Source organism: Rhinatrema bivittatum, chromosome 3, assembly GCF_901001135.1.
Source record: "Rhinatrema bivittatum chromosome 3, aRhiBiv1.1, whole genome shotgun sequence".
Classification (NCBI taxonomy): domain Eukaryota; kingdom Metazoa; phylum Chordata; class Amphibia; order Gymnophiona; family Rhinatrematidae; genus Rhinatrema; species Rhinatrema bivittatum.
Genome location: NC_042617.1, coordinates 99,862,740 through 99,887,938, shown reverse-complemented (window position 1 = coordinate 99,887,938; position 25,199 = coordinate 99,862,740). Strand labels below are relative to the sequence as shown.

General features: G+C 42.2%; 1 protein-coding gene across 8 annotated transcripts in view; it reads left to right on the top strand.

The window, feature by feature from the left end:
* Positions 1-25,199, top strand: part of MKKS (McKusick-Kaufman syndrome) — an 85,182-nt gene that overhangs the window by 36,249 nt on the left and 23,734 nt on the right. For all 8 annotated transcript variants that reach the window (XM_029593526.1, XM_029593525.1, XM_029593531.1 and 5 more), the window contains 2 exons: positions 12,370-13,856; positions 19,142-19,317. In XM_029593526.1, coding sequence (XP_029449386.1) covers positions 12,860-13,856; positions 19,142-19,317 — 1,173 coding nt within the window. In that variant the 5' untranslated portion in view covers positions 12,370-12,859. The remainder of the gene's footprint in view (positions 1-12,369; positions 13,857-19,141; positions 19,318-25,199) is intronic.

Here is a 25,199-nt window from a genome sequence, read left to right as displayed (position 1 = left end):
TGCTTGAAATCCTCCAATTCGTGGAGCCTCCTAAGAAGGTCATGACAGTCCTGGTACATGAGATCCTTAAGGAGTTGCTGCTAGGTTATGGGAACACCCCCCTCACAGTGCCTGCTGTCAGTAAGAAGGCAGATGGGGGGTTTACCTCGTCCAGAAGGCTGCCAGATTCGAAAAGCCTCAGAAGCCCCACCAGTCAGTAGTGGTCGAATCCGCCCTCAAGAGGGCCAAGTGCTCTCGGACTCATTTATCTCTGCCCCCGGGGAAGGACCATAGAGCGTTGGACCCTCTGGAGAGGAAAATATTTCATGATGCTATGCTTAATGCCCACACTGCTGCCTACCAGCTCTACATGAGCCACTACTCACAGGACATCTGGAAGCAGGAGCAGGACACCCTCATGTCACTAGTGCACAAGGGCCTGGAGTGCGAAAAACACGAGGTCCATGCGACCTATGAAGTTTTTGAGACCACATCGAGAGTCTCTACAGAATGGCATGGCTGCTGGCCTCTGATCTCTAACCAGAGGTATAGGAATGACTCGCTGACATGCCATGTACTGCAGAAAATCTCTTTGGAGATAGTAGCCCTCACCATATGGCCTAACATCGGGACCACAATGAAATTGTCCAGCAACTCTCCGCCAGTACTCCGGACATATCCTCCTCATCCAGGAGGCCAGAGAGGCCAAGGAAATCTCTTTGCCAGAGGAAGTACTGTCGTCTGCCTCTTCATTCCAGTCAACACCATCAGGGTCCTGTGGTGGTCCCAGGCAGCAGAGCCCCCAGCACCCTCCTCAGTCAACTCCAGGGATGGGGTTTTGACTGGGCCAAAGGGAGTATAAGATAGTTGCCTGTACCCAGGGTGATGGACCCTCCAGTTGGGGGCAGTGGGTTCTGTCCATCGTCCACCAAGGGTGCCAATTGAATCTTTTGGGTGTCCTGCCAGATTGCCCTCCATTCCCATATTGGGGGCCATTAGCGCATCAGGAAGTACTACTAGTGGAGCTTTCCTCCCTCTTAATGGCCAGAGCAGTCAAGCTCGTACTACCAGAGCAAAGAGGGTGGGGTTTCTACTCCAGGTGTTTCCTGATTCCAAAGAGAACAGGAGAACTCCGTCCCATCCTAGACCTAAGGGCCTTCAACAAGTTTCTAAGAAAAGTTCAAGATGGTTTCCCTGGGCACCTTGATCCCCCCCTTTTTACAAAAAAGGACACATACACTCATATAGAGATCTTCCCCAGTCGCAGGAAATATCTCTGATTTTGTGGTGGGAAATCAGAACTTCCAGTACCAGGTATTGCCATTCGGGGTCACATCTGACTTATGGATCATCATCACAAAATGCCTGGCCATAGTGATAGTGCACCTCCGCAGGTTGGGAGTGTATTTTTTCCCATATCTGGATGATTGGCTGGTCAAAAGCACATCTCAGGCTGTAGCCTTTAGGTCCATGTGCTTGACCATTCGGGTATTGGAGATGCTAGAGTAATTCTCAACTACCTAAAGTCCCATCTCAGCCCATCACCTCAATTGGACTTCATAGGAGTCCTGCTAGACAAAGCGTACGCCAAGGCTTTTCTACCTTTCCAGAGGGCCATCACCTTGGCGGCCATTACATCAGAGATTCAACAGAGCAAGCAGGTGTCAGCGTGGAACATGTTGAGCCATATGGCCGCAATCTTCCATGTTACTCCTTTTGGCACATTCACACAAGCGCAGAGCCCAATGGACCCTGAGGTCGCAGTGGTAGCAGGCCACTCAGAGCCTCCAGGATTGCATCAGTCACCCTCTCTCTCCAAGATTCATTAGTGGTGGGTACTTTCAAATCTGGAACAGAAGATCTCTTTTTGGATCTCGCTACTCAATTTGTACTAACCACAGATGCATCCACCCTGGGGTGGGAAGCTCCATGTAGATGGGCTCAGTATCTAGGGTCTCTGGTTCGCTCAGGAACACTCTTGTCAAATCAACTGCGATCAAGTGATCAGGTATGCCCTATGGGCTTTCAGAGATTTGCTGTCCAACAGAGTTGTCCTGATCCACACTGACAACCAGGTAGCCATGTCGTCAAGCAGGCAGGCACGGGATCGTACCTCCTTTGTCAGGAAGTGGTCCAGATATGGTCGAGGGTGTACATAATTTCTGTACTTAGGGCCAGGGCAACAAGAACACTTCGACTCAGCAAGAGGTATAAAATAAAGTTTATTTGGCTTTTTTAAAGAAAAGTGTTCCTGTGAGATGCGATATGCTATGTGCCCTTTATCTTTCAAAATAACCAGCATCTCCCAGAATAACAGAAGTGGCTCTCCTTTATAGTCAAACATACAGCACTGCCGAAGTTTCCAGAATGGCATAACTGCCCAAAGACACATTATGTTGTTGTCATGACAATCTATCATGTATAGAAAATGCTTGTGAGGATCATTCCCCCACCCTGAGAATTTCTTCACCAGCTAAACCTGTCCATCCTCCCATAATAAAAAGTTCCTTTATCAACATGGCTTTGATGCCCTTTGTTTCTTCTGGTATCCTGTTGATCTTCTGTGTTGTGTAAACAGATAGCAAGTCTGTGTCCTGAATAGGAGATAGGCCTGAATTCCGTTTGCTGGCGCCAGGACTTAATTAAAGCTGTAACCTTAAAGAATCTTCTTTTCACCTGGCTCCTGTCCGTTGAGATATGCATTTGTAAGACAAAAGCTTACATCTTGGCTTCATGCGAACCAAGCTTCCTTATATTATGAAGTAAATATTACCATTGAATAGGCCTCCCTTGTTGGTGCCAGTAGATCTACCTGCTCAGAGACATTTTGCAAGTCATGCTCAAGTCACTCAGAGTTCATTCAACTCTGACAGGCCACAGTACAGCAGAGGCGTCTGGGTATTTTTCCTTCCCAATATTGATTGTCTGATCAGGCATATTCTTCAAGGGTCCTGTCCCACAGGATGGTGCTCAGAGCCAAGTACCTGGCTAGGATGGAAAACATGGTAGTGGACAGGCTGAGTCAAGCTTTCAGTACCCATGAGTGGTCCTTGGACCAGGGGGTAGTGAATTCAATATTCCACATCTGGGGGACCCTGGACACAGATCTGTTCTCATTCTCCTGCAACAGGAAGGTATCTCGACTCTGCTCCCTGTACAAGTCAGACGGCAAACCAGCCTCCGACGCCCTTGCCCTTCATTGGGGGCAAGGGTCTTATGTACACGTATCCTCCAGTTCCCTTAGTGGTGAAGACTCTCTTCAAGCTTCACAAGGACAGAGGGACTATGATTCTCATAGCCCTCCATTGGCTGAGACAGGTCTGGTTTCCACTCCTATGGGACTTGTCCATATCTCATCACACAAGACCAAGGCAGGCTGCAGCATCCCAATTTCCAGACTCTCATTCACAGCCTGAATTTTGAGAGGAGGATCTTTCAGAAGATGTTTCTCAGGTCCTGGTGGCTTCTAGAAAGCCTTCCACTAGAAAGTCCTACAGACTGAAGTGGAGAAGGATTTCCGTATGGTGTGAGCAGAAGACCCTAGATCCGTTCTCCTGCCCCACACAAAAACTGCTTGACTATCTTCTACATGTATCGGAAACTGGCTTGAAAACCAACTCCGTTAGAGTTTATCTTAGTGCAGTTGGTGCATACCACCAAGGTGTGGATGGTACGCCCATCTCTGTACAGTCTATAGTTGTACATTTCATGCAGGGCTTGCTTCAATTGAAGCCTCCACTAAGGCCTTCTGCTGTGTCTTGGGACTTCAACATGGTGTTAGCTCAGCTGATAAAAGCTCCTTTTGAGCTGCTGTGCTATGTGACATGAAGTACCTGAACTGGAAGGTCATATTTTTAGTGGTGGTCACTTCAGCACACAGGGTCAGCGAGCTCCAGGCCTTAGTGACTTATTTATTTATTTAAGGTTTTTATATACCGGCAATCATGTAAAACATATCTTGCTGGTTTACATAAAACAGGAGTGCAGTAGATACATCAAACTGGAACTGTGGTGGCAGAAGGTACAGTTACAATTAACAAGGGTAGCAGAACTGGGAGAAGGAGGAAAAGAGAGGAAAGATTAGTAACATTTAAACAATATACAAATTATATACAAAAACATGGTTGTGGACTGCTTGTTTAGAGAAGGAGACGGTGAAGACATTAGATTGTATCCGGGAAAGCTTGCTTGAACAGCCAAGTCTTAAGTCTTTTTCTAAAGGTTAGGAGGCAGGGCTCCTGTCTGAGATCTGTAGGAATGGAGTTCCATAGGAGAGGACCAGCTGTGGAAGTGGCATGATCTCTTAGGGTAACAAGTCTGGTAGTTTTCACGGGGGGTACTTGGAGGGAACCTCTATAAGCATCTCTGGTGGGTCTTGACGAGTTGTAAATTTGGAGAGGGATTTGCAGATCAAGAGTGGTGAGTTGATGGATGGTTTTGTATATGACAGATATGGCTTTGTACATGATTATACTTATATACTTATTATACCTTATACTAAGCTTATCATAACATAGTGGTCTTGTGTATGCACCCGAAGTTCCTGCCTAAGGTGGTGACTGATTTCAAGCTTAACCAAACAATCATCCTGCTAATATTCTTTCCCAGGCCCCATTCGAGCCAAGGCAAACAAGCACTGCAGAATTTGGACTGCAAGCAAGCCTTAACCTTGAATCTGGAGAAGACAGAAGCCCATAGACAGTCCACCCAACTTTTTTAAATTTCTTTTCACAAGAATAGGTTGGGCATAGCCATTGCCAAACAGACACTATCAAGTGGCTAGCAGATTGCATCTCCTTCTGTTATGGCAAGGTGGAGCTGCATCTTGGATGTCATTCTGTGGGAGCCTTGGCAGCATCGGTGACCCACTTGCAAGCAGTTTCTGTGGAGGAGATCTGCAGTGCTACGACTTGGAGTTCTCTACACACATTCACATTTCATTACTATCTGGATAGGGATGGCCGATGTTACAGTAGGTTCGGCCAGTCTGTCAGATCCTGTTTGAGTTGTAGACCCCAACTCTCCTGCCTAGGGCCCATTGTTTAGGTTCAGGCTGTCTCTCCCTCTGTAGCCAACAGCACCAGTGTTATTGTGCCCGTTGGCACCTGGTTGGTTGTCTGTTGGTCCCCTTTTGTGTTGGGGAGCAGCCTGTAGCTAAGGATTAACCCATATGTGAGGATTATCATCCTGCTTGTCCTTGAAGAAAGCAGAGTTGCTTACCTGTAGCAAATGTTCTCTGAGGACAGCAGGATGTTAGTCCTCACAAAACCCACCTAACCACCCTGCGGAGTTGGGTTTCTCTTATTTTTTTATTTAATTTTTTTTATTTCAATCATAATTCTATGTTACAAGACTGGAGAGGGACCCCATGTGGACACGTGGTATAGGGCATGCTGGGCATGCTCAGTGTACCTAGTCAAAGTTCTAGAAACTTTGACATTAGTTATCCACATTGGGGCTCCATCTTTTGTCACCCATGGGTGAGGACTAACATCCTGCTGTCCTCGGAGAACACTTGTTACAGGTAAGTAACTCTGCTTTATCTTTAGCTGCCTTCATTTTCTTTGTTCTGGTGATGCAAAATATGGTGATTTATACTTTAGGGACCTTCTTGTTTTCAGTTTTATTTTTGCAGGAAATTTCATTGTTTATTACAACAAAAACAAATCTTTACCTTGAAAAATGACTAGTCATTTTTTTTCTACTGATTTCTCTTGTTTTTGTTGTAATATAAATACTGATTTATATTCCCAGGAAAAGTGACAAAATCTGAAAATGAAGGTCCCTGTTTATACTATAGCATCACCCTTGATCAATTTTCAAATTTGCTTGAAGTGTTCTATTGTGGTCATGAACAGGAGTGTTAATAGCATGCTGAGGGAGGTTTTTCGCATTTCGTATCAGTGAAGAAAATGCTTAGTAATACATCAGGTCCTCCATGCATTATTGATTGTGCATAGTAACTTCTTTTAACTCTATTCCATGCCTGAACAGAATCTCACTGATTGGCTATTGATCTGTGACATTTATGGTAGCTACACTTTAATTGTCTTGTGGCATTTTCATCAGTTTGAGAGGAATTGGTGGGCTGTGTGCCCCTGATAATTTGATCAAGACAAGTGCTTTATGAAGAGGAGGAGTTGCACATGTGTTGATGGGTATTGTGTGTATATGTGTGTGTGTGTGTGTGATATTATTGTACTGTATGATAGTTTCCTTTTTAAATTTATATTTATTAAATTATTTCACAAAGAGGCATCTTTGTACAGCAACATGATGAATCAAAATTTAAAAAAAAGATACTCACACTTGAAGAAACACAAGTCATCTCTTTAGCCCACCATCATTAAAGGAGAGGGGGAGGAACAAAACAGAAGAAATAAAGGAAGCATTTCCATGAAACTACTATAACATGAGAACTCTGCTGACAATTCCTAAGGATGATTAAGAATCAAAGATTTTTAGCTGGTCAGGTCCAAAAAAAACAAACAAACTATGGGGGTCATTTTTCAAAATGCGGTAAGGCATTTTCGCATGCGTTAAGGGCTTATCGCATGCGAAAAAGCCCCGTTTTCACATGCGATAGGCCTTTAACGCATGCGAAAACGTGTTTACCGCATGCGATCGCACCATATCGTATGGTGCGATGCAAATTCCAAAAATGGGAGGAGTTAGGGGCGGAGAGTGGGCTGGGTTAGCCTCCCTGCGAAGAGCTATCGCACAGCCATAACGCAGATTTTAACTGCACCTCTTTGAAATGCGTTGGGCTGTGCGATAGCAGCCATGACCATGCGGTAAGGTTTTATCATCATTTGCGATGTGTCCCGTAAGGCTTATTTCAGATGATTTGAAGGCTCCAGAACCCCGAGAGAGAGAGAGAGAGACTGGCCATAATAGCATGTCCCATAGGCAGGTATTTGTATCCCTATGATAGGCCCACCTATTAACTCGAGGTGGGGATTAGGTAAGAGTGTAGGGGGTTAGGGGCCACTTTGACATTCTACGTGACACCTACGAACAGAACAGTGGTCTCTTGTGAAGATTTGCTGGCCTTTGGAGTGAGGAAACTCACTCCAAGATGAGATTTGGGCAAGGTTCTCTCAACCTAGCTTGATGGACTCTCTACCTGGGTAACATCAAGCTAGGTTGAGAGAACATTGCCCAAATCTCATCTTGGAGTGAGTTTCCTCACTCCAAAGGCCAGCAAATCTTCACAAGAGACCACTGTTCTGTTCGTAGGTGTCATGCAGGAAATACAACAGGTCTGGCACTTATCGTAGAATCTGAAATGGTGCACATTGCGATAAATGCTACATTAGCATAAAAAATGTGGCCCCCAAAGCCTGAACATCTTCTTTCAAAGTCAACAAACCTCCTCTTCTCTCCTGAGTGGCTCTAGACAAATCCTGAAATATTCTAATCTTTAAACCCATAAACTGAGCTCTGTAATTCCTGAAATAACTTTTTAATAATGAAACTTTAATCATATTCTGAAAAGAAAGATACTAACAATGAAGCTCTTTCTGAAGTTTCAAAAGAAGAGGTTTCCAAAAATGAAAAAAATCTAAAGACTCTGTAACAGGATTCTTGTTGCCAGAAGGCAAAAAGTAGACCTTATTAAAAGCAAGAACATTATCAGGTGGCATTGACAAAGTTTCAAGGAGATGTCTTCGTAAAATAACATGCAGAGGTTCACACACCATCCTAGGAAAGTTGAGAAATTGAAGGTTTACATGTCTTTAAATTATTCTCAAACTCCACCCTCCTATTAAGGATATATCGCTCTTGAATAAGGGTAGCTTGAACACTTTTTAAAGAAACATCTTGTTCCAGAGCTAAAATCTTGCTAATAGTTTTACGATATTTGATTTCTTAATATAAGACAAGGAATCCATTTTACTAAACAAAGTATTCAGTTTAGCCATACTGGCAAACCCAAGATTAGCCATCAGGTCCCACAAAGAGTCCAGGGGTACCACCTCCGGTTTCTGGGGAATAAAACTTGCCAGGAAGAGGAAAGCAGAGGGCTGCAACTCACCAACACTCCTCTGTCTACTCCTAAAAATTCACAGAATTCACTCTAGCAAGTCCAGAAATGTTAAATTACATCAACAACTCTGTCCTTTGGAGGCTCCTTCCACTATGGTGCTGTCCATGACCTCATTGGTTGGAGTCACTGTCCTTTGGAGGCTCCTTCCACTATGGTGCTGTCCATGACCTCATTGGTTGGAGTCACACTGTGCTAGAGAGAGCTGAGACCCACCACCTCCTCAATAGAGGGGCTCATGCCCCCTCCATCGCACAGAAACTGCAAACTCCATGATGGAACACTGCCCAGTGGTAAGAAAAGGCTCCGAGGGATAAAGCCTTATTTTCCCCTTCCTTTTAGGATACATAATCGTTTGGCAAAGAAAAATAGATGAGAACAAAGAGCAGTAAGAGCATGGATCAGCTCATGCTGCCATTTTGCCTCTCCTGGACCTACTCAGGCATCGTTAAAGTTTTTACTGTGGTTATGGCGCTGGGCTGAGTGGAGGTCAGGTGTAGATGCTCCGGGACATCTCCTCCATAATCGCCTTACTTTCTGGCTCTTCCCGTCCCTACCTTTTTTTCGACCGCAGCAAAAAGTCTTTGTGCACAATGGCGGAGACAAATTTTTGCCTGTAGGCTGTTTCGACCGGGGATATGAGCAGTAAAGTGGTCCACGCTGCGCGAGACAAAAAGACCGGTGAACCTAAAATGGCAGTAACAGAGGGCAACAAAATTTTGGCTGCGATCTTTGAAGAAGCTTTACTACAAATCTCTTCCAGCGTTTACAACTGCTTTGGATGAGCGTTTAATCAAAATACAGACTGCCATGGATATTAAAGGCAGCTTAGCTGGACAATCAAAACACTTGGATTCAGCGGAGCAGCATATCTCCACATAGGATAGGCTGCTTGAAGCAGAATGCCATATTATTGTTTTCGCTAGTAAAAACGCAACACTCCTTGAACGTTTGGAGGATCAGGAGAATTGTAACTGCCGGAACAATATAAAAATATTTGGCCTTCCTGAATCACTTCCCGAGGATGAATTGTATGTGTTATGGAGAAATAGCTGCCAGAGCACTCGGCCTGGAGCTTTCCGACAACCATCTTCACTGTGAATGTGCATCAGGTTGGGCCACAGCGTGCCAGGGTTGGTAGGCCCAGGCCTGTTATGGTGAGAATACTAAATTGGTCCCATTAAACAGTGCTTCTACTAGCCTTCCAACAGTGATCTTCCGTGGAATATCAAGGGCACAGGATTTTGCTGTTCAACGACTTCCGCTCAAGTGTCTGTACAATGATGGAAAATGTAATCTGCCTGTTCTGAATTACATCGCAGAGGGATCCGCTTTGCATTGTTATCTCTGGTAAAGCTGCGAATTCATCATGATAAAACGTTTTTCTTTACTGCTAAGGAGGAAGCTGCAATTTTCCTGGCCACTTTGAACTAACTTTAATGAGCTGATCATTTTCTGAACAATATCATCAACTGCTGTTTTTTGATGATTGCCCCGGAGCCTCACTGAGTGTTCCCTTGGAGGGCCTGCTCATTTATCTACTCTGTAGCACCCTGGTGGTACTTGACCTGCGGGCATTCTTGTCTCAGCACACAGGCCGTAGACTTTGTATGCTTGTTTCTTTCTGGCTCCAAGTTTGTATTTTTCAACCCCCTGTATTTTTGCTGAGGTTTTTTTTTTCTTTTTAGTCTGCTTATGTAATCTTTATACAGTTTCTGCTGGCACCAGTAGACTTGTGCTCTTTATATTTTTTATTTTTGTGTACTCAGGCTGCCTTTTTGACTAGTTCGTGGGGGTCTTTGATTTCACTGTTATTGTTCCTGCAAGGCTTCAGACGTGTAGTGGTATCTGCATACTCTAATTTGAGAGGAAGTACTTCTATAAGTAGCACTGGGAAGAGTGATGTATTTTCCCTCTAGGAGCGGGAGGATTTTTTTTTTCTTTTTTATCAATTCTGTATTTTGGGGTATAGTGGTGTGGGTGAATGGGGGGTTAGATTGCTGAGGATGAAACAGGATGATTTTACTATGGAAGTTCATATCTTGGTGAGTTGAAGCGCCTGTAGGATTTTGGGGGCCTAAGCTGGGGGGGGATTCTTGAACTTTTATTCTTTCTTTGTTTGCCCCGCAAGGGTTTTTGTTTTTTACTCGTATTCAGCCCTGATATGAGTTAAAATGTCTTCTTTTAATGCCGATGGGATCCACTCTCCTGTGAAAAGAAAGAAGCTATTGAATATGTTTAAGAATCTACATTCCCAGATTGTATTCTTACAGGAAACGCATCTGTCTGGATGAGCATAGAAAGTTAAAGCATGAATGGGTGGGGTTAGTGCATATACTCTTCTTTTTCTAGCCAGAAACAAGGGGTTACCATACTACCATTTCAAATGGAAAACCAATTCCATGATCAGGAGGGTAGGTATGTTATTGTAGTAGGTACCCCCGCACCAGCATAAAGTTGTGCTCAGCAACATATATGCGCCCAATGTGTACTCCCATGATTTCTTTTCTAATTTGGTGGGTATTCTGCTTTCCTGCTCAGATTATAAAATTGTGGTTGGTGGGGATTTCAATACTGTGGCTGATAAGAGGTTTGACTGTAAACCTGCTACAAGCGCTGATCATCAGAATGTCAATTTGGGGGTCAATTATCTGTGTAAGGAACTTATTTTGCTAAATATTTGGAGGGTCCTACATCCTGGGGAGCAGGACTACACTTTCTATTCAAACCCACACAAATCCTATTCTAGGATAGATTATCTCCTGGAGTCAAAGGGGTTATTTCCCTTGGTAAAGGACGCTATCATTGGTTCTATCTCTATTTTGGACCATGCTCAGATTTCTATGGGCATGGGATTGGGGAACTCTCAACATTCTCCTTTTTCCTGGCAAATGAGCCTTGAACTCTATCTGGATGACTCGTTCCACAAATTTTTAAGAGGCAAATGGGATGGCTATGTGGAGACCAATTTGTCTCCAACTATTTCTCTGTCCCTGCTGTGGGAGGCTAGTAAGGCAGTGCTTCGCGGCCATATTATTGCTTATGTTGCTAAAGTTAATATGATCCGCAATGCAGATGTTTTGAAACTTACTTCAGCTCTGAAATCAGCTCTGAAATCAGCTCAATCTCAACACATGGTTGATCTTTCTGGTCACTCTAAGTCCAAGGTTGATCAGGTGCGTGCTGCCTTAAACCACCTTCTACATCAGAGGGCAGTGAAGTTTCTGAGATTCTTTCAATACAAATTATATCACTTTGGGAGCAGGTACAGCAAGCTCTTAGCTAATTTACCCCATCATTCATCAAAATGCATTATGACGTTAACATGCACGATAACGTGTTAACGCATGCAAAAAGTATGGTAATGCATGGCGCAAATGCAAATTTTGGGGGGGTGGGATCGGGGGAGAAGTTTGGGTGGGATTTAATTAAATTAGGAGCAATATTACACCATGTGATAGTATAGTGCATGCTATCACATGGTGTTAACGCCGGAAATAACTCACCTTTTTTCCTGGCGTTAGGCTGTGTGATATGCCTGAAATGGCCATAACGCAATTCGCGATAATTTTTTGAATTGCATTTTGGCCATTTCTGGACTTGGGGAGAGTGGAGTAGAGAGAGAGCCTCTGGGGTGTGGGCCTCACTGTGTGCACCTATTTATATCTATAAGAGGGCCACCTAATAGGTCAAGGTGAGGTGTGGTTTAGGGGCCAGTTTCGCATGTAGACTGAGATGTATGAACAGCACAGTACACCTTGATGAAGATTTGACGACATTTCGAGTGAGGAATGTCTTACAAAGATGAAAATTTGTACTGTTATTTCACCCTAGTTTGATGGTACCCTATTATAAGAATCCATCAAGCTAGGGTGAGAGAACATAGAAACCAGTATCTATGAAAAACACTGTTTACAATTAGCAAACTTGCTATACTGAATTATACCCCTGTGCTTGGAATTATATAAGATTTTACACAATGTCTTTCATACAAAAGTATTGCAAAACATTTTACAATCACACCAATACATCGCTGCAATTTTAATATATTAAGGTAGGAGTTAGATTTGTATTGAAGGAAAAGGAAGTGTGTCTTGAAGTAGGATATTGTATTCTTAGAGTCCATTCTTTGAAAAAAATCTATCCATTTCCATAGAATAAGTTGCTTCCTTATAGAAGATGGTTAATTACGGTCTAAAGTGCAGAAAATAATTTCTATAGTTTAAAGTTAGTGTTCTGTCTTGCAGAAATTTTTGCATATTTTCTGTGCTTATGCCAAACTCAAAAGTATAACTTATTGTCCACTCTCTTGTGATCCATTTCTTTTCTGTTTTGGTTTGTAGATATCAATTCTGAGAGCTGGAAGCCCCCCTTCTGGTACTAAAAGAAGACATGAAAAACAAAAATTGGCTTCGAAAGAATTGGCTCCTAGTAGCAGGAGTATCTTTTTTAGGCATCCATTTTGGTACATACCTTATACAGAAGGTGGCAAAAAGCTCTGCCAAGCCTGGCTCAACCTTAAAGCAAGCAAAGGATAATCATGACTGAAGACATTTTCTTCTACTGATCTTTATAAGCCTCCCATTATATAATTACTTTCCATTAATATATGAAGTCTACTACTGAAACTCAGTCTATGTGAAACTAAAGAAAACAGCTGTGGAAAATGTATACTATTTTGGTTTTATGTATTACTTAAACATGCACTTTTTGCTTTGGGGAACTGTAAACTACAGGGATGGAAGTCCCTGTAGTTTTATTTTTTGTGAACATGAAAGAAATCTGTTTGCCCTGAGCAAAATGAGAGCTTTCTCTTTAAAGCAAGCAAATTAGATGGCTATGTCTCGTGTTGAACCTAAAAAGGCATCCTTGTGCACCAGTGGGCCTTTGAACCAAGAAATAATAAGCAAGTCTTTGTCAACTTTAAGTGAGATTGTAAAGTCTTGCTATGGTCCTTCTGGCAGGCTGAAACAACTCCATAATGGTATGGGAGGGAAAGTTTGCACAACTTCACAGTCTTCTGCCTTGCTTGACGGCTTTTCTGTCTCCCATCCAGTGCTAAAAATTCTGGTAGCCTCTGTTCGCACTCATGTATCACGCTTCAGTGACTGTGGCTTGTTTTCAGCCATTCTTTGCTGTAACTTGATTGAAAAATTTCAAAGGACAGCCCTTGAATCCAGCACTGTCATTAAAATAAGTAGGCATATTTTAAGCCTGTGCTCTAGCTATCTGAAATCGGAGGAGTGTAACTGCAGAGTGGCAGTAGACTTTGACAGTTGTAAGGCTCTGCTTTCTTTGGTACGTACTATATTAACCAGTAAGCCTGCCTGCATGCTTACTGTAAAGGAAGCAGATTATGTCAGCATGTTGCTTTTGAAAACCTTTTTGCTCACAGTGCCAAATGAGACAGGAAAGAATGTTATTTTAGGACAGAGTGTAATTGTACCCATTGAGGGTCAAAAAGTGACAGATTCTACAGTATTTCCTGGGCTACTAATAGAAATACCAGAGTTTCAGTTAAGAAGGATTTTTCCTGTGACAAGATTGTCTCCAAGTACTATTCAGATGGCTCTTTTTTCTATCTCCCTTTCTGGAGAGCTTTCCGATACTGGTCAAGGAATGGTGATAATCCAATCTGGTGTGTCTCCAGAGCAAGCCGTACTGGAACAGTTAATTCTTTTAGGAGAGCAGATGGTTAAAGATCAAGTAGGCATTGTTGTATGCCAAAAAGTCATACACCCATCTTTGAAGCACTATCTGAAGGAACACCATGTAATGGTAGTAGACAGAGTCGGAGCACCTGCGATGGAGCCCCTGAGGAAAATGACAGGTATTGATTTTGGTTCATAATTATTTGAATCATGATTCTCTTCGAGTTCTCAAAATTGCAGAAGCAAACTGTGTGTGAAAGCAGACTTGAAAATCGAGTAAGTCTTGAATGGGTTTTGCTGTATGTGAAATGCAGTTGTGTTAATCAGTGTTGTAAACCTAGGGGGGTGTAGTCAGAATAATAGAATAGATGGTGTAGGTTTTGATTTGAGGAGTTAGACATTAGTAGTCAGGGATTGTCAGCTGCCCTTACTTTGTTTAGTATAAGTTGCTAAGAAGTAAGAAAGAGGCTAACACAGGTAACTTCTTTATGGTTTTCAATAGTTTCAGTGACTTTTGGGTCTGACATTTCTTGCTCATTTAATGTCTTTGCATCATTTGCTTTGACATTAACATCTGGCAAATACCTATCCTGTCAGTCATTCTTGATTATTTAGAGCATGGCTTCTTTTATGTAGGCTTTTCTTAACCCAAATCAAGATTTATTTACTTCAGTACCTCTGTGTCTACTTTAAAGCTCTTCTTTCATATCACTACAATTTGAAAACCTTTGTGCTTTGGGATATTGGTTTGAACTGTAGCCAAAATGAGTGTTGTGACTCTGTCCTCATAATTGCACCAAAATGTGGCTTGTTCAGAGTTAACCCTTGCTATAATTTCAGAAATTATCCTTCATGTTTTAAACACTATCTGCGCTTCTATTTTAGGATTTTCAGCATGTTGGAGACATTTCTATTTTATAAATTTAGGCTAAGTACTTTGGAAACATACTTTGCAGTATGTTTAGTTCTGTTTCCAAATCCATTTGAAACAGTATTATGTCCTGTCCCAAAATAAAGACTTCATTTTTCACAGGTTTTGTGTTCCCTTTTAAACCATTTATTACTGTGACATCTTACCACCAATCAGGAGGGAAAATGGTCCTTGTGTTTGGCAAGCCACAGATGTGTTGCATTCTTGTAAGAAAATGATTTAACAGATAAGATTATGATGGTATAATTACAAGAACATTAGCAGAACATAACATTTTAACTTGTGGCACACCTTTCCATCATAGTGCCCAAGACGAAGTACAACAGTCCTTTTAAAAAAAAAAAAAAAAGATAAAAACAATATACAGTAACAATTTAAACTATAAAAGAAATACATTTTAAAACAGCATAATAAAAAGGAAGAATTTAACATCTTAATTGTAAACAGTACAAGCCATTTTTACCTGGCATCAAAAAGAATGTAATCTTTTGTTCAGCGGACATCTCCAAGGAGCACATTCCATAGGTACAGATAGGGGCCGATGTAGTAAGTCGTGCAATAAGATCATGTGTTGAAATTCAACACACAGTTTCTTAACACAATTGCTAAAATAAATTTCACGGCCCATGGAGTAATCAAATGGTAGGCTAATACATCAGGAGTTAAAAAATGTGCACAAACACAAAATGTGTGCGCTCAGAGCAGGCTGATCATATTTTAACTGGGGTGGGCAGGTAGACACTCTTGTGGATGATTTATATGCACAAAAATCATTTTGTGTGCACAAAACATGATTTATGCTTTTTTTTTTTGTGCACATAATGAGGTCTATAATCAAAAGCCATTTTGGCGAATAACTCATAAGTTGTCCATCTAAATGGCAAATATGGCATATCTAGTTACTTATCCAGCTATAATTTAGCTATAATTTAGCTAAAATTTAGCTATAATTTAGCCAGATAAAAAAAAAAGAGGCATTCCAGGAAGGGGTTGAGTTACCTAGCTGACTTAACCGAATGTTGAGTATATCCAACCAGGGCCTGAATTTATCAAAATGCACTAAATACCGCATGTGATAGAAAAAGGGGCATGTTTTATGGTAATAGGCAGTTTATCACAATAATACCTATGCGAAGAGCTAAGTTACCACAAATTGCGTTACCGTTTTCACACTTTGAGATAAGTGCCAGAACGTGGTATTTCCTACATACAACCACTGGAGGGACCATGTTTACTACCAGGGCCACTGGGGGGGGGGGGGGGGAGAGAGAGACTGACTAGCCATAATGCCCTCACACTAGATAGGTATTTATATCCCTATGGGAGGCCCACCTAGTAACTCGAGGTGAGGTTTAGGGATTAGTGTAGGGGTCAGGGGCCACTTTGACATTCAAAGTGAGACGTACGAACAGAACAGTGCTCTCTAGTGAAGATTTGATGACCCTCTGAGTGAGGAAATTCATCCAAAGCTGAGATTTGTGCAATGTTCTCTCAACCTAGCAAATGGAAGGGATCTGCTGGCGATTCTCACCCTTCCCTCCAGCAAATTTCATAGCTGGCCTTGCTTCCCCCCCCCCCCCCCCCCCCAAGCCATGCTGGGATGGGTAAGCTCTTCCTTGCTTCCGGGAGAGTTGTGGGTTTGGGGGGGTTTGTTTTGTTTTTGGGTTTTTTTAATTGGGGTGGATGGGTGGGATCTACAGGGTGGGGACATGTCACCTGGCATATTGAAAATATACATATGTGGTTGGGAGAATCACAGTGCTGCCCATTTTTAAAAAAGGATAATAAACTGGAAAGGGTAGGGGGACTGGGCCCGACCTGTGACCAGCCATAGTTTTATCTTATTTTGGACGGTTTTCCAAGTAGGTGGTACAAGGACAGATAGGGCAGATTTGAAATTTGCTGGAGGGAAGAATAAGAATCGCCACAGGCTCCTTTCACTTTCTTTTATTTTGGGGGGAGTTAGCATTTCTTAACTGGATAATTAGGTTTTTAGTTATTTGGCTCTTTCATCACCCTTCAAACAAATTGATCAGATTCATCTGACAAGACCTACCTCTGGTAAAACTGCACTAGCCTTTTTTTTTTTTTTTTTAAGCATATATGTGCCTCCGTATTTAGTCTAGAATATACTGCAACACCCAAACTCCAAACCTGGTCTCTTTTATGTCATTCAATTCCTTCAAAAATAAGTAGTAGATCCAGATATTGAGGGGAAACCTTAACCACATACAGCACCTGTTGATAGAGGGATTTAATAATTTGTTACCCACCTGAAAGTAGGAAAGGCAAGAAACAAATGTTTTAAAATTAATAAAAAGGGTTGTGGTTTGTTTTGTGTGTGTGTGTGTGTTTTTTGGGTTGTTTTTTTTTGTTTTGTTTTTGTAATCATCTGTTTCCATGTCTCCTCTTGTCATTGGTTTAGTAGAATTATAGATGCAGTGGTGTCACAGTTCAGTGAAATATAGAACTGGATGATAGCTACATACAAACAAAAGTGAATGCCAAAAATATTTAATAACTTCAGCTAAATGTTTTAAATAACTATTAAACAATAACAGGGGCAGAGCTAAACCCTTGAGAGCCCCACAACTCTGAAAACATAAGGAAGAACACAGAACACCCAGTACCAATTCCTACAATTGTCCAGCAGTATATTATGCAAAACAACTTGTACCAGAAGTCTACAAAATGTTCTTGTTATTGCTTTTAACATTTATTTTGTGTTATATTCTTATGTGACCATTGTGATTTACATTGTCTAAAGAGAGATTCGTAGTTGAATGATTCTCTTGCAATTATATTGCATGGCAATTTATTTAAAAAATGTTAGCATTGTGTGTATATTGATGGTCATAAAATAGAGATATTCATGTTCCATTTTTAATACATTCCAATCACGCATATTGTGTCCCACAAAAATTATATAATTAGGTTTAGACTTTCCCCTGAAGAAGCCATTTCTGTGGCAAAACAAGAGGGCCTTGTTGGGATTTTTTTGAAGGGTTGTAATAAAAGTAATTTTGTTTTCTACTTATTGGACACAGTTATTACCAGTTTTATGTTGGTTGTTGATGAGTTAGATCTTTTATTTTAGTGTGTATAGATGTGTGTGCGTGTGGACAAGGCAGTAGCTAAAGCCAGAAGAATGCTGGGCTGCATAGAGAGGAATAACCAGTAATAAACGAAGGTGATAATTCCCTTGTACAAGCCCTTGGTGAGGCTTCACCTGTAGTATTGTGTTAAGTTCTGGAGATCATATCTCAAAAGGGACAGACAGGATGGAGGCTGTCCAGAGAAGGGTGACAAAAATGGTGGGTATTCTCCATCAAATGACTTACAAGGAGAGGTTGAAGGGCCTGGAGGAGAGGAGGTGCAGGGAAGATATGATACAGACCTTCAGATACCTGAAAGGTTTTAATGATATACAATCAACAAACCTCCATTGGAAAGAAATTAGTAGAACTAATTAGTAAAACTTTGCTACAATCTTCCTTCACCCTGCGTCCCCTGTAAATAATTGCCCCACCTTCCTTCCACCCCACTCTTTGTAAATAGCTTCCCAATTATACCCCTCCACCCCAGTCTGTGTAAATAGCTCCCCTATTACGCGCCCCCCCCCCCCCCTCATTTTTTAACTATTGCCTCGGGCTCCCAGTTAGAGCCCTTTCTAACTCTTGTTTTTGCTGGTTATCCACTCCCACCTCCCCGTTCTATGTATTTTCTACCTGCTGTTATAATATAAACCGATATGATGTGTATTTTAATGTCGGTATAGAAAAACTGTTAAATAAATAAACAAACTAGGGGTCACGAAATGAAACTCCAAGAAGGAAGACTCAGAACCATCGTCAGGTAATATTTCTTCATGGATAGGGTGATGGATGCCTGGAATGCTCTTCCGGAAGAGGTGAGATTTCAAAGGGGCATGGGATAAACACTGTGGATCCCTAAGGGCTAAAGGATGGAAATGAAGAAGGAAGTGCATGGGGGTAACTTGCTGTATGGCGGTTACTACCCTTAACCTATAAGCCTTAATGCTGTGATACAACTCCAATATTGCTCTCAGCTCCAATATTACTCTTTGCTTTAATGGTGGGGAGGGGAAGGAAGGGAATCAGACTCAGACAGCAACCAACAAGGACACTAGATTTTAAGGTCTGGGAAAACAAATAAGGAGGGGGTAACTTGTTGATGCAGCTGTTACTACCCTTAACCAATAAGCCTGATACTTTTGATGCTACCACAAGCTTGCTGGACAGACTGGATGGACCATTTGGTCCTTTTCTACTGTCATTTCTGTGTTTCAATGAAATAAGTTATTGTTTATGGTATTTTATATGAAAAAGTATATTCAAATTATAGATGTTTTGATTATATTGTATAGGTCAATATGTTAGAATTTGGATATTTATTGTAATATATAAAAGTGGGTCCCTATATGATTACAGTATGTTCCTGCATGAAACATAGCTAATGTGCAGTTATTAAGGGCATAACTGCATTTCTAACCATTTTATGTCATACCGGTAGGTGCAGAACCCATCGCTTCCCTACATCCTGTGTCTTCTGCATGCTACGGTGATCTGAAGGATGTACTTGGTGTGAATTATGCTTCCAAACAGTTCTTGCACTTGGTCCCCAATAACACAGCAGTTTGCAGTTTGGTTCTTTGTAATAGAAATGAAACAACACTGGATGAATTGAAGGTAAACAAAGGTTGTAGGATATCATATGTAATTAGATTCAAGTTTTATTGTCCTGTATTGTTTTTGCTCTATATATGTTTGGTTGTCCGCACTAGTAATACAGTTGGGCTAATTAACTTCCAAATAACGAGCTTACATGTCAGATGCTGTTTTTGTTGAATTGAACCCAAGACTAGTGGGCGGTGACAACAGTACGGCAAAGTTGAGGTAGCAGGAGGGCTTCTTTCTTGCTGTACTTTGTTGCTACCTGACAAATTGAAACCTGTTTGAAGTTTAATGAGAAATGAGGACGCCGAAGCGGGAGAGAAGGTGTATCTAACAGCCTAAGTTATATTGTTCATTTTAGGGAGATGGTGGGGATGAATATTACAAGGGGGATATTTCTCTAGCCATCTTACTTCTTTCCACAAAGAGCACAAATAGTTTATAGTGCATTTAGGTAGGAGTATGGATCACCAAAAGCAACAAGGTTGTCTCTTCCTTCAGTGTCCTACAATCAGGCTTCCCGCCCTTGTGCAGAAGTAGTAGACTGGCTGTGTACTCCCAGGGATACACACATTTCTGGTTGAGAACTGCTGATATAGATTATATTGCTGTTTAAAATCTATAAAATGTAGAAGAAGAATACTTTTTGGAGGCAACATTTGCAAAACTTTAATTCCTGCATATATTTTCCCTCCCCTGTCCTTACTCCATCCACTTTTTATATCAGTAAAAGTATGCATGTTGTGAAACATAAGAACCTAACATTCACTATACTGGTTCAGACCAAAGGTCCATCAAGCCCAGTATCCTGTTTACAATAGAGGCCAATCCAGATCAAAAGTACCTGACAGGATACCAAGGGGTAGAGAGATACCATGTTGCTTATCCCAGGGATAAGAAGTGGGTTTCTCCAACGCCACCTTAAATAATGGTTTATGGACTTTTCCTCCAGGAACTTATCCAAACCTTTTTTTAAACTCGGCTGCACTAATAGCTTTCTTCGCATCCTCCAACAGTGAATTCCAAAGTTTAATGATGTGGTGAGTAAAAAAGATATTTTCTGCTGTTTATCATAAATGTATCACGTAACTTCATTGAATGTCCCCTAGTCTTTGTACTTTTGAAGAGTAAACAACCAATTTGCATTCCAAGCTAAAAAGACCTAACCTCTTTAGTCTTTCCTCATAGGGGAATTGATCCATCCCTTTTTCCATTTTGGTTGCCCTTCTCTGTGCCTTTTCTAATTCTGCTTTATCTTTTTTGAGATGCAGTGACCAGAACTACACACAATATTCAGGATGCGGTTGCAGCATGCCACAATACAGAGGCATTATGATATTCTGGTTTTTGTTTCTCAATTCCTTTCCTAATAATTCCTAGCATTCTATTTGCTTTCTTGGTCACTGCCGCACAATAAGCACACATGTGCTTTTACCTGCAGTAAGGAAGTGTGATATTCAAACCATACTTTTTCATGGGTAGCACATTTACTCCATAAAAGCTTTTGAATATTATCCTGCAAACGTTTGCATACGAAACATCCAGAAATCATGAAAACACCTGAGTGGCCTAAAGTGAAGGCAAAATATTTTCTACGTTTTTTGCTTCGTAGTTTGATCCTTTTTAAATACCACGTGTACCAAAAGATGGATTATGGAAATAGATGAAGGTTCAGAAGTAGACAAGTCGTCAAAAGCAGGAGAGAAAACTAGAATTCAGAATGGGGGAGGAATTGATGAGAAAGCAGGAGGTGATGGTGGGGTATTTCTCTTAAAAGGGATAGATGAAGGATTTCTATAAGTTATTCCATGGTTGAGGGCTAAAGTTTATAAGGAGACAGGAGGAGGAGGAGTAGTGAGGGGTTCAGGAGCATGTGAAAGATCTTAACGTATTTCCCACAAAGTAACTCATTGTGTGTCACTTTGGAAGCATTATACAGATTTACTATACAGTTGTTCCTCTTTATAAACAGATTGCGAGCTAACAAATCTATTTAAGCCAGAATGGTTTGTGGTAAATAATATACAAGCATTTTGGGGAATTTAATTTGATGTTAACTGAGAATACGATGTCCTTTCATGGATTACAAATTAGTTAAGACAGGAAACTGAGTAGGATTAAATGGACAATTTTCTCAGTGAAAAATGGGTATACAGTGGAGTGCCTCAGGGATCTATACTAAGACTTGTGCTTTTAAATATATTTATAAATGATCTGGAAAGGAATACGAGTGAGGTAATCCAATTTGCAGATGATACAAAATTATTCATAGTAGTTAAACCACAAGCGGATTATGATAAATTGCAAGAGGACTTTGAGAGACTGGAAAATTGGGCATCCAAAAGGCAGAAGAAATATTATGTGGATAAATGCAAGGTGATGCATATAGGGAAAAATAACCCATGCTGTAGTTACACGGTTAGGATCCATATTAGGAGCTATCACCCAGGAAAGAGAACTAGGCGTCATAGTGGATAATACTTTGAAATCATCGGCTCAATGTGCCTTGGCAGTCAAAAAAGCAATGTTAGGAATTATTAGGAAGGGAATGGTGAATAAAACGGAGGATGTCATAATGCCTCAGTATCACTCCATGGTGAGACCACACCTTGAGTACTGTGTACAATTCTGGTCACTGCATCTCAAGAAAGATATAGTTGCGATGGAGAAGGTACAGAGAAGAGCAACCAAAATAATAAAGGGGATGGAACAGCTCCCCTATGAGGAAAGACTAAAGAGGTCAGGGCTGTTCAGCTTGGGGAAGAGATGGCTGAAGAGGGATATGATAGAGGTTTTTAAAATCATGAGAGGTCTAGAACTGGTAAATATGACTGTCATTTACTCTTTCAGATAATAGAAGGACTAGGGGGCACTCCAGGAAGTTAGCAAGTAGCACATTTAAAACTAATCTGAGAAAATTCTTTTTCACTAGTCACACAATTAAACTCTGGAATTTGTTGCCAGAGGATGTGGTTAGTACAGTTAGTGTAGCTGTGTTTAAAAAAAGGTTTGGACAAGTTCTTGGAGGAGAAGTCCATTACCTGCTATTAATCAAGCTGACTTAGAAAATAGCCACTGCTATTACTAGCATCAGTAGTCTGGAACAGTGGTTCTCTACCGGTGTGTCGCCACCACACTTCCCGGTCCCCCGCTGACCCAGCTGCTCCCCAGTCCTCCTCCGCCCGGGCTTAAAATGCTGTCAGCCCGGGCGGAACATGGCAGAACAGCTGGAGTCAACGGCACCAGCATGGTCTCTTCTTCCTGCCCCCCCCCTCCCCCCGCGGCCCGGAAGTGGTGAGCAGTGGGTGCGTGCGTGGGAAGAAGAGACCATGCTAGTGTGGGCAGCATTGGCCCGAAGAACAGAAGAGAGGCGCGGCCTGAGGGATGAGCAGCGAGGCTCGGAGAAAAATGAAGAACGTCAACCCCCGCGGCCGATGGGAGGTTAGGGTTGGGAGGAGGATGCTGCTGCCACTAGTTCCGGGGAGGGAGAGAGAGTGAATGAGCAAGCATGTGTGTTTGAGATCCTGTGTGTGTATGTGTGTTTGAGATCCTGTGTGTGTATGTGTGTTAGCATGTATGTGAATGATTGAGAGCCTGCCTGTGAGAGAGAGAGCATGAATATAAGTTTACGATTGAAAACCTGTTTGTGTGAAAGAGTATGTGTGTATGATTAAGATCCTGTGTGTATAAGTAAGAGAGAGAGCATGTGTGTCTGTGTGTGATTGAGAGCTAGCTGAGGTGAGAGCATGTTTGTAAACATGTGATTGAGAGTCTGTGTGTGAGGGAAAAAGACAGCATGTTTGTGTGTGATTGAAAGCCTGTGTGTGTAAGCATGAAAAGATAGACAGCATGTGTGTAATTAAGAGCCTGTATTAGTGAGAGAAAAAGCATGTGTATATGTGAGTGACTGAGAGCATATGTGTATAGGTGTGCAATTGAGCGCCAGTGTGAGAGAGAGCGCTGGTATGTGACTGAGAGAGAGGAGAAAGTTCCAAGCAAACCACCCCTCCTCCTGCTAATTCAAAACAATCTCAGGAGACCTGGATATCAAACATTCCCAGGTATGCAATGGAAAAAAAAATTTGTATCCTTATTTTTCATTACTGGGTCTTTGTGTCTGCTATTTTGAAATATTTTATTGGTATCTAGAAATTTTTTATGAGTTTTTAATTATTGGATATTCCACTAATCAGCTGTTTCGAAATAATCTGTTCTTTTTGTTAGTATGGTTTTACTGCTACTGATTTTATATTTATTGATTTGTTTTATAAGGATGGGTGATGCCCGTGCTGAGGGCCAGCCCGCACACACCACCCCTAAGCCTGCCACTCAATTTATTATACTGCATACAGAGACTCTGGCTTGTTGCAGTTTCCAATTCAGTTTTTTCTGCAGGCTTCTAGTTGTGCGTTTTGGTCTCTTTATTCCTTGTTAGGTGACGGTCAGCACATGTGATTTAGGTGAGGTTTTCTGCTGGCGTGTAGTTTCTGTGTAGGGCTCTATAGAAGCCTGACTTGGTCTGTTTTCCTAATAGGAGATGTATTGGTGTCTTAAGGCCTGGTGTATTATTTTCAGTGTTGCCTTTTCTTAGGTAAGGTGGTTACTGTTAAGTGCTGGAAATTGGTGCTGTTCCCTGTACGTACCCGGATCAGTCCAGACTGTGGGTTGAGCCTCCTTTCCAGCAGTTGGAGACAGACTAAAACTGAAAAGGTGTCCTATATGAGGACAGAGCCCATCCTGTAACCCTTCAGTATTTGTCTGTCTCCCAGCAGGTGGATCCGCTAACCCTTCGGTCTCCTGATTCGGCTTCTTAGCCAGCTATCCTTCTCTTTTTTTGATCAAGCAAGTACTTAATCTTAGCTGTTCTTTCTTCTCATAGAAATAATAAACTGGATCCGTTAGGATTCTTTTTCTTGTACAGGAGACTGTGTCGTCTCCTAGCTCTTGCCGGACTCAGGGGGGCTTAGCCCCTTGTGCGCTGCATAGCCTGAGTCTGTCTGTGCTTCCCGGTGTGGGGACCGAGACTGGTGGTCCAGTTCTTGTCTCCCCCTCCTCTGGCTGCCGAGGGGGCTTAGAGCCCTAGTGCTGTGCTCAGTAAAAAAAAAAAAAAAAAAAAAGTTTTAAAAGTTAAATAGTTAACTTTTCCAGCACTTGTAAATTATTTTTTATAATTTTAATTTTTTGTGTTCAGGGGGCTCGAACCGGCAGCCAGACAGGCAGGAGTCAGCAGGTTCCTCCCCTGCTTCACTCCTGCCGGCGGGCTGCCAATCATTTTTATTTTTAGACGTTTTTTCTTCTCAGTGCTGCTCCTTCAATGCCGGCAGCCTGCCTTGCTTGTGGGCTGCCCTCTTCGCGTTTTTCGTGGGAGGGACTTGGCTCTGCCTGCGGGTGGGGAAGGCCCCTCCTCAGCTGGGCAGGCAAATTTAGCCTGGGGATCAAATCCCCAACGCATGGCCAGGCCGTTCCCGGGTCAGCAAAGCCCGGGAACGGCGGCCATCTTGGATTTTTCGGCAGCTCCCGTTTCGGAACTGCCTGGGTCTGGGGAGCCGAATTTTTTGGAGCTACCCCCCCCCCCCCCCCGGGAGTTCCAGGACCCGTTTTTCTCCGGAATTTGTTTTGCTTATGCATAAGTCCTACCTAGCTAGCCTGCAGGAGGAGGGGGAAGCCCCCACTGACTCCCTCTCCCCGGCAAAAATTCCTCGCTCCGTGCCATTGACTTGTGGCCCGGCTGCGGAACCCCAAGGGTCCCTTCGGGTGCAGGTGGTCCCGGGTGTGCCCCCACCCCCTCTTTATCCCCCGGTGGACCCAGTCCTCCCGGACCCCGGCCTCCTTTCTGATTCCACAGCTATCCTCCCTCCCCTGGAAGGGGACGACCCTAGGGCCCTCCACATGTTCCA